At 35.5% G+C, this 8,191-nt stretch overlaps 1 protein-coding gene across 1 annotated transcript; it reads left to right on the top strand.

Moving 5' to 3' along the window:
- Positions 1-962: 962 nt before the first annotated feature.
- On the top strand, positions 963-7,812 carry LOC133807132 (DNA polymerase I B, chloroplastic/mitochondrial-like). Its single transcript, XM_062245292.1, has 12 exons — positions 963-1,396; positions 1,659-2,385; positions 2,574-2,765; positions 3,059-3,738; positions 4,706-5,174; positions 5,429-5,524; positions 5,786-5,878; positions 5,985-6,179; positions 6,391-6,483; positions 6,613-6,825; positions 6,893-6,982; positions 7,285-7,812. The coding sequence occupies exons 1-12, from the start codon at positions 1,251-1,253 to the stop codon at positions 7,444-7,446; spliced, it is 3,156 nt and encodes a 1,051-aa protein (XP_062101276.1). The 5' UTR covers positions 963-1,250; the 3' UTR covers positions 7,447-7,812.
- Positions 7,813-8,191: the final 379 nt, after the last annotated feature.

Genomic DNA, 8,191 nt, shown 5'->3' with positions numbered 1-8,191 from the left:
TTTTGACTCTTTATTTTTAAAAATTAACCTTTGGACTATGTATTTATTCAAAGTGTTAAAAATTCTTTATAGAAAGTAAACTATATATACACACCATTTTGAACTTTGTATTTAGCCGATTACCCATTTGGACAATTTATTTTTTAAAATTAACTCGTGGACCTTGTGTTTTATCAAAATGTTGATTACTCATTTGGATAATCTTTTATATACCGCTTGAAAGATGTTATTTTATTAGTATATTATGTAGTATATATTTGTAGTTTTTTTTATTATTTTATTTTTTGTTAGTTCATTAGGTATTTAATTCAAAAAATATCTTATTTAAATATCTAAAAAAATAACGTTTAATGTAGTTTTTGTTTTATTTTATTTTTTGTTAGTTTATTAGGTATTTAATTAAAAAAATATCTTATTTAAATATCTAAAAAAATAAAGTTTAAATAATTATTAATAAAAACAAATAAAAAAAATAGATTAAAAGAGAAAATAGAAAAATAGTTTGGAGTAATTTTAGAATGACACATCATCTCCTTATTAATAAAAATGAATTAAAAAATTAGATTAAAGGAGAAAATAGAAAAAATAGTTTGGAGTAATTTTAGAGTGCCACATCATCTCCTTGAAGCTCTCCTTTATATATATATAGATGTGTAATATATGACATATATATATTAATATTATTATATTTGAATTATGGTATGCATTTTGATTAAGAATAATATTAATTAAAAGATATATATATATATATTATTGATAGTTTGAGAAAATATTTTAAATAAAAATATAATATGTTTTTTTTAGAGAATAGAAAATATAGCGATAAAAAAAATTTAAATGGAAGGTGAAAGTTAAAGTTTAATGTAAAATAGAAAAATGGAATGATTTTTGGTAATGGAAAATAAGGATAGAGTAGCTTAGTCTAATACACTATCGTATTTTGGCAGATTACAAGAGAAGAAGTTTTAAATAAGCAGATTGTTCATAAGATTTTTGTTCCCAGAGCCGCAGGGTTTAGCCTCTACCCTCCTTCAACTTCGTCTCTCTCTGTCTCTCTCCCTCCCACCCTCTGTTGTTGGCCATGTCCTGCTCTGAGTTTGACTCAGACCCACTAATCTCCAACCCCATAAAAGTCCCCCAACCCACTTCTCTTTCACGGGTTTTGCTACTGTTCACGCTAAGACTTAATACTGGCTCCTCCTTGTTTTAGCAACTGCAGGAGTAAGCTGGGAAAAGTTGCAGAGGTAGCCATGGCTACTGGTGTCTCTTCCATCCACACCAGACCTCTAAGACCCTCTTCTTCTTCGCTTTACTTTTCTCTGTTCAAGTCTTGTCCTCCTGTAATGGCTTCTTACTCTTCTCGTTCTTTATGGGCTTCTTCCAAGGCCTTTCACAGGTTCATTTTCAATGCCTCTCGTTCTTCTTATTCATTTTTTTTTTATTGTTTTTGCTACGAGGGTTTTTGCGTACTTCTGTGAAATTTTGTGCTTCATTCCTTGTGGAAATTTGTTCTTTGTTCTTGCTAATTTATTTCCAATTATTTATGCTTATTGTTGGCTTTTTTTTCTCTCTGACTGTTGCATTCTTTGCGTGGTGATAACTTAAGATAATTTAAAGCAGCCTAATTGTTTATTTATTGGCATTGAAACAAATTGTAGGCGTAAAGTATGCAAAATCCAGAGTTCTTCTGGGACTTCTATGTGTAGTAGTCATTCCCTTCATTTTAGAAAGGATACATTGTTCACTAGTTCAGTGGTCGAAAAAAAGCTTGGTAATTCACAATGGCAAGAACAAGCTGAAACAATTAGAAGAGGCAGAGTGGGAGGCCCTAGCACTAAGTGTACAGATGGAGCAGGGCTTAACTCCTCCCATGGAAGAAGAAGTACTAAAAGAGATGCTGAACAAAAAATTTCAGTTTTTTCATATGGCAATGATTTTAACAAGGAAAAAATTCAGATGCACCTCGCGAGGAATGAGGTAGTGGTACAAAATTCAAGAAACAGCATGATGCAGCCTAATTTTATAGAAGAGGCTAGAAGGCCTCTGCTTGATATTGAGAATGGGGTTTCACAGCTGGAAGTGATACATAATCTCAGTCAGGATAAGGCATTTACTCAAAGGGGAAGGCATGCTGTTACCACTGAAAATGTTCCTCCCCTTCTGGAGAAGATCAATGGTCACAAAACTGATACTCCACGGCAGTTGGATTTGCCACAGACACAAGGTTCAGAGAAGGTGAAGCCTAACAAGATTCCAAACCTTCATGAAAGGCTTACTAGCTTATATAGCAAAGTTTTTGTTGTGAATAGTGTCCCTGTTGCAAAGAAAGTTGTTTGGATGCTTACAACCTGGTACAGGCATCTTGTGCATGCTTGTGATACAGAGGTAGGAAAGTCTACTTTGAGTTGCACTTTTTTTTTTTATTATTTACACAAATATGAGTCTATTGAGAGGAACAGTATCTACTTACTAAATGCAATCTCAACACCTATGTATATACATGACTTCTTTGATCAAATATATTGCTCTGTCAATGAGACATTGTATAATTGCTAACAACAAGATGTCAACAGGTAGCGAATATTGAGGTGAAGCAAGAAACACCGGTTGATCATGGAGAGATTATATGTTTCAGTATTTATTGTGGACCAGAAGCAGATTTTGGAAATGGGAAGTCTTGTATCTGGGTTGATGTACTTGATGGTGGTGGCAAGGAAATTTTAGCTGAATTTGCCCCCTTTTTTGAAAATCCCTCCATTAAAAAGGTAATTCATATCTTTGATGCTATGGTGACAGTATTCTCCCTCTCTCTCTCTTTGTTTTTTATTTTGACCTAGTGAAACAGCCTTTCAGTAAAAGATAGACATAAAATGGGAAGAAAAAAGGTGGATCTACCTTAATTTTCTTGACCATCTTTTTGTTTCACTCAGTATAGTTTAGTTTGACCAGACTAAATTGAATCATGGTAGTCGGGTCCTGGTCTTGGGGTGCACGTGGTAACCCCTAGTTTCACTAAAAAAAAAAAAAGAATCATGAAAGTTACTTCTCTACTATGTAGGTTTGGCACAATTATAGCTTTGACCACCATATTGTCGAGAATTATGGGCTCAAGGTTTCAGGTTTTCACGCTGATACAATGCATATGGCTCGTCTATGGGATTCATCAAGGCGGGTCAAAGGTGGTTATTCTCTTGAGGCACTTACAAGTGACTCAAAAGTCATGTCTGGAGCTCAACTGTACAATGAAACAGAGTTGATTGGCAAAGTATCAATGAAAACCATATTTGGCAAGAAAAAGTTAAAAAAAGATGGATCTGAGGGCAAAATAACTACTATTGCACCTGTTGACGTGCTACAAAGAGAAGAGCGGATACCATGGATCTGTTATTCTGCCTTAGATGCAATAACTACACTTAAGCTTTATGAGAGTTTGAGATTACAGCTATCAAACAAGGTTTGGACAATTAATGGAATAGCAGCACGTGGAAAGTCCATGTTTGATTTCTATCAGAAATACTGGCAACCATTTGGCGAACTTCTAGTCAAAATGGAAACCGAGGGGATGCTGGTTGACCGTGCCTATCTTGCTGAGGTGGAAAAGATAGCAAAAAGAGAGCAAGAGGTTGCTGTTAACAGGTTTCGCAAGTGGGCTTCCAAATACTGTCCAGATGCTAAGTACATGAATGTTGGAAGTGATACACAGTTGCGCCAGCTCCTTTTTGGTGGAATCCAGAACAGGTAAATTATATGTGTTACTCTGATAACTGTCCTTTAAGATGTAATTAAAAGCAGAATTTTAGGTGTTTGTTTATTTTGGCTGGTTTTTTGTTGCATCTCTACCCTTAATAATACTTGTTAAGCATGTCTGATTACAACATGGAGTATGGAGTATGATTTCTTTCGTGTGCCTTTCAACATGTAACAACTTTTACCTTCCTTTTTTGGGGAAAAAAATAGGGGGAAAAGATGGCTAATTAACTAAATTTTGTTGGGAATTAGGACAATGATAGAATCCTGGTCTCATCGTTTGGATTTTATTGCACTGAAATTATATCGCAACTGTTTTAAGTGAGGTTCTCCTACTGAGGATTGTGTCTGGGACCAGAAAGTTTTGCTTATGGAAATGCAATGATTGAGTTCATGGTGATCCAATATATTATTTGGTTTCAACTTATGAAATTGTATGTTACTTTTTTGTTTGAAGCTAAAAGGTTTATGATCATCCCATGTGCACTCACAAAGGGGTAGTCTAATTTTATTAATTTTGCAGTTAAGTGTGATTTGCTATTCTTAGGCTTCTGTTTGTCTGAATTTATTCAAAGAAAGCATAACTAATTATTCGCAAGGTTGCTACCAATTTGACTTCCCTGCTAAATTTATTTGGAATTGATTCATGATATGTCAGGGATCCTCAAGACATCCATGCATAATTTTAAACAAAATGGAAGACATTGATGAATAAAAGCAAATCCTTTCTGAAGATTGTCATAATGTTTAAGGAGATGGGAAATAAAGAAGTATAAGTACATATAAATATATTAGTTGCATGGAACTCTTAACTGTTTGCATTTCCTTACAAAGAAGTTTACTTGTGTCCTATCCTAGTCAAGGAGAATGTCAATTACCGCACTATCTTGATACTGCCAGTCTACTTGCTTTCCAAGAGAGGCACTATTAATTTAACTTGATTGTTTACATTTTACAGCAAGGACCCTGATGTCAGTCTTCCAGTGAAGAAGACTCTTAAAATTCCAAACATTGATAAAGTGATTGAAGAAGGAAAAAAGGCTCCAACAAAATTTCGCAATATTACACTGAATAAAATTGATGCTGATCTTCCTGCTGAGGTGTTCACAGCAAGTGGTTGGCCATCAGTTAGTATAAGTGCTTTGAAGATTTTAGCTGGGAAGGTCTCTGCAGAATTTGATTTCATGGATTATGCTGAGGGGTCACTGTCCAGTGATGATTCTGAAGATGATGTTGAAGTGCTTACAGATGACGTTGCTGAAAAACAAGAACAAGAAAAGCCAGATGGGAGCAAATCTGCTTATGGAACAGCATTTGCGGCATTTGAAGATGAGGCAGAGGGGAAAGAAGCTTGCCATGCCATTGCTGCTCTTTGTGAAGTTTGTGCCATTGATTCGCTGATTTCCAACTTCATCCTCCCTTTACAGGTGATTTCTGCCTTCCATACAGCAGTGTGGTTTTTGGCCATCTATTTAATTTCCATGGAATACTGGTTTCTAGTCTTTTGTTTCCACAGATCAGTTTATCAATTCTTTAGTGGCAAAGGCTATTTATAATGTTCAAATAATTAATTTGTAATTATAATTCAGTTTGACACCGTAGTTTTTTTAACTCCTATAACATACTGGGGGAACATTCAAGGTTTTAAACTCTATTGGAATATTCTTTTTCTTTGTACCAGAGCAGTAACATATCAGGCAAGGATGGGCGCGTTCATTGTTCACTGAACATCAACACAGAAACTGGACGTTTATCTGCTAGACGGCCAAATTTGCAGGTTAGTTTTACTACTATGTACTTTTCTTCATATCAGTTTCAAGTAAGCATGGCATAAGTTTTCCAAATGATTGACATCATTATACTGAGCAGGGATGAATCTTGAGTGCTCATAATTTTTGTTGATCATTCTGATTATTAAATTAGTCTCAACTTTCAGTCCAATCAGATTATTTGCTTCCACACATCTCATACAACTGTATACAAACTATATTGGATTGTAGCTGGTACTTACTGTATTTTTTTCCCACTGCAAAATTAGAATCAACCTGCTCTGGAGAAAGATCGATATAAGATCCGTCAGGCATTTATAGCTGCACCTGGAAATTCCCTCATTGTTGCTGACTATGGACAGGTAAGTTTTTATGTCGTCAAATTAAAATAGTGAGATTTCATCTTTAGCTTAAAAAAATTAGAAAAGTGAGATTTCATCTGTTGATCATTATCTGTTCATATTACAGTTGGAACTTAGGATTCTGGCTCATCTTGCCAACTGTAAAAGCATGTTAGATGCCTTCAAAGCTGGTGGTGATTTTCATTCAAGGACTGCACTGAACATGTACCCGCATATTCGAGAAGCCGTTGAAAAAAAGCAGGTTCTTCTTGAATGGGATCCTCAACCTGGTGAAGATAAACCCCCCGTGCCTTTGCTAAAGGTATAATGATTTGACTGTTTTAATTCATCCAATGAAATACTGGTATTCATAGCAACTTTGTTGAAGAAATTTTAGAATTATATCAAGGAGGTCGAGAGATTGATTTGTTACTAATTTATTTTAGTTTCACGTTGAAGAAAAAAAAAAGAACCTGATTTTTTTTATCTCACATAATTGATTATAAACACAGACATTTTTTTATTTTTCCCAGGATGCCTTCGCTTCTGAAAGAAGGAAAGCTAAAATGCTCAACTTTTCCATTGCATATGGGAAAACACCGGTTGGTCTTTCCCGGGATTGGAAGGTATCGATGGAATGTTCTCTCTGTATTAACTGAGGATTTTGTTTCCTTCACTCCCAGACCAAAAATAAAATAAGATTAAAATAGAGCACTAAATGTTGATGCACTAAAGCGATGGTGGGTCTTTCTCAGGTTTCTGTTGAGGAAGCAAAAGAAACAGTTGCTCTCTGGTACAGAGAAAGACAAGAAGTACTAATATGGCAAGGCAAACGTAAGAAGGAAGCTCATGAAGAAGGGTGTGTTCGAACGTTACTAGGACGTGCCCGCTGGTTTCCTTCATTGGTTGGTGCTTCTTATTCTCAAAGAGGTCATATTGAAAGGGCTGCCATTAATACTCCAGTGCAGGTTATTCCTTAAGGCCCTCTCTCTCTCTCTCTCTCTCTCTCTCTCTCTGATTGATTAACTGCAACAGGGTAGTGCTGCCGATGTTGCCATGTGTGCCATGTTGGAGATATCCACAAATAAACGTTTGAAGGAACTTGGATGGAGGCTGCTTTTACAGGTTAAGTTCATATATAAAACCATATTCATTTGCATCCTTTTCTCAGCAGTACTAATTCAGATGTTACTTCCAACTGCATTAAACATTAACTACACTTGCTTTTGGATCCTGCTCTTTTACTCTAATTGTTACATATTCTTAGTTTTGATTTTCTGTTCTGTTCTCCAATCTGGTTTTTGTGACCTAATCATCAAATGGCTTTACTATAATCATTTAAAAGGAAAACCATCGCCAACTTACATTCTATCCCTGCCAGAAGTTTCTGAAAATTACTCTTTTATCTCCCCCTACAAAAAAATCAGGTTCATGATGAAGTGATCTTGGAAGGGCCGTCAGAATCGGCTGAGGTTGCCAAGGTCATCGTTAATGAGTGCATGTCGAAGCCCTTCAACGGCAGAAATATACTGAATGTTGATCTTGCTGTTGATGCCAAGTGTGCACAAAACTGGTACGCTGCCAAGTAAAACATGGTGTGGTCTCTGCTATGGCTTACTGTTGATCTCTGGGTGAAAATCTGTGATGATGTATCTGATTACGGCTGGTGGTAAGTATTAACTATCGGGGGCATTTAGAAATGGCTGGTGTGAAGGTTTTCCATCATTTAAGATGATGAGTTTGTCACTGTCACTAAGAAAAGTGTCGATTCGGCTGTATAATGTAATTCTTAAACACGGGGAAGCCCATTATTGTATTTGTACATGTATATATGAAAATGCCACTGTGAAATCGAGTTGTTTTAATGTAATTCCGTTGTAAAGTCAGATTCTGTATTCAACAAGAAACAAATATTTGTGCATTACATAAGCCTCGACCATCTCCCGTGACAAAAATGAGTCAAGGTTATATTTAGAAATTTCATGTATTATGCATCATACTATAACATAATTATTATAAATACCTAATTAGACATATGTCATTATAGCATAATTATTATATATACCTAATTAGACACATGTCATTTTGTATATATTGGATATAATTAATCTTCCCACATTAACAACCCATCTCTCAACCTCTCACTCTCTCATTTTTTCTACCACGATGGCACCACCACCACTACTTCCCCACGCCGGCATAACACCACATGACGCTGTCGCCACCATTAACATTGTTCTTGCTAGTGACCCTGCCATCTCCCATCATCATTGAAGAACTAATCAATTTCTTTAATGTTTTAATGATTCAAAATTAAATAAAAACTCGAACTCT

This window comes from Humulus lupulus, chromosome X (genome assembly GCF_963169125.1).
Source record: "Humulus lupulus chromosome X, drHumLupu1.1, whole genome shotgun sequence".
Lineage (NCBI taxonomy): Eukaryota > Viridiplantae > Streptophyta > Magnoliopsida > Rosales > Cannabaceae > Humulus > Humulus lupulus.
Note: the sequence above shows the minus strand (reverse complement) of the source record. Positions and strands in the feature narration are given on the sequence as shown.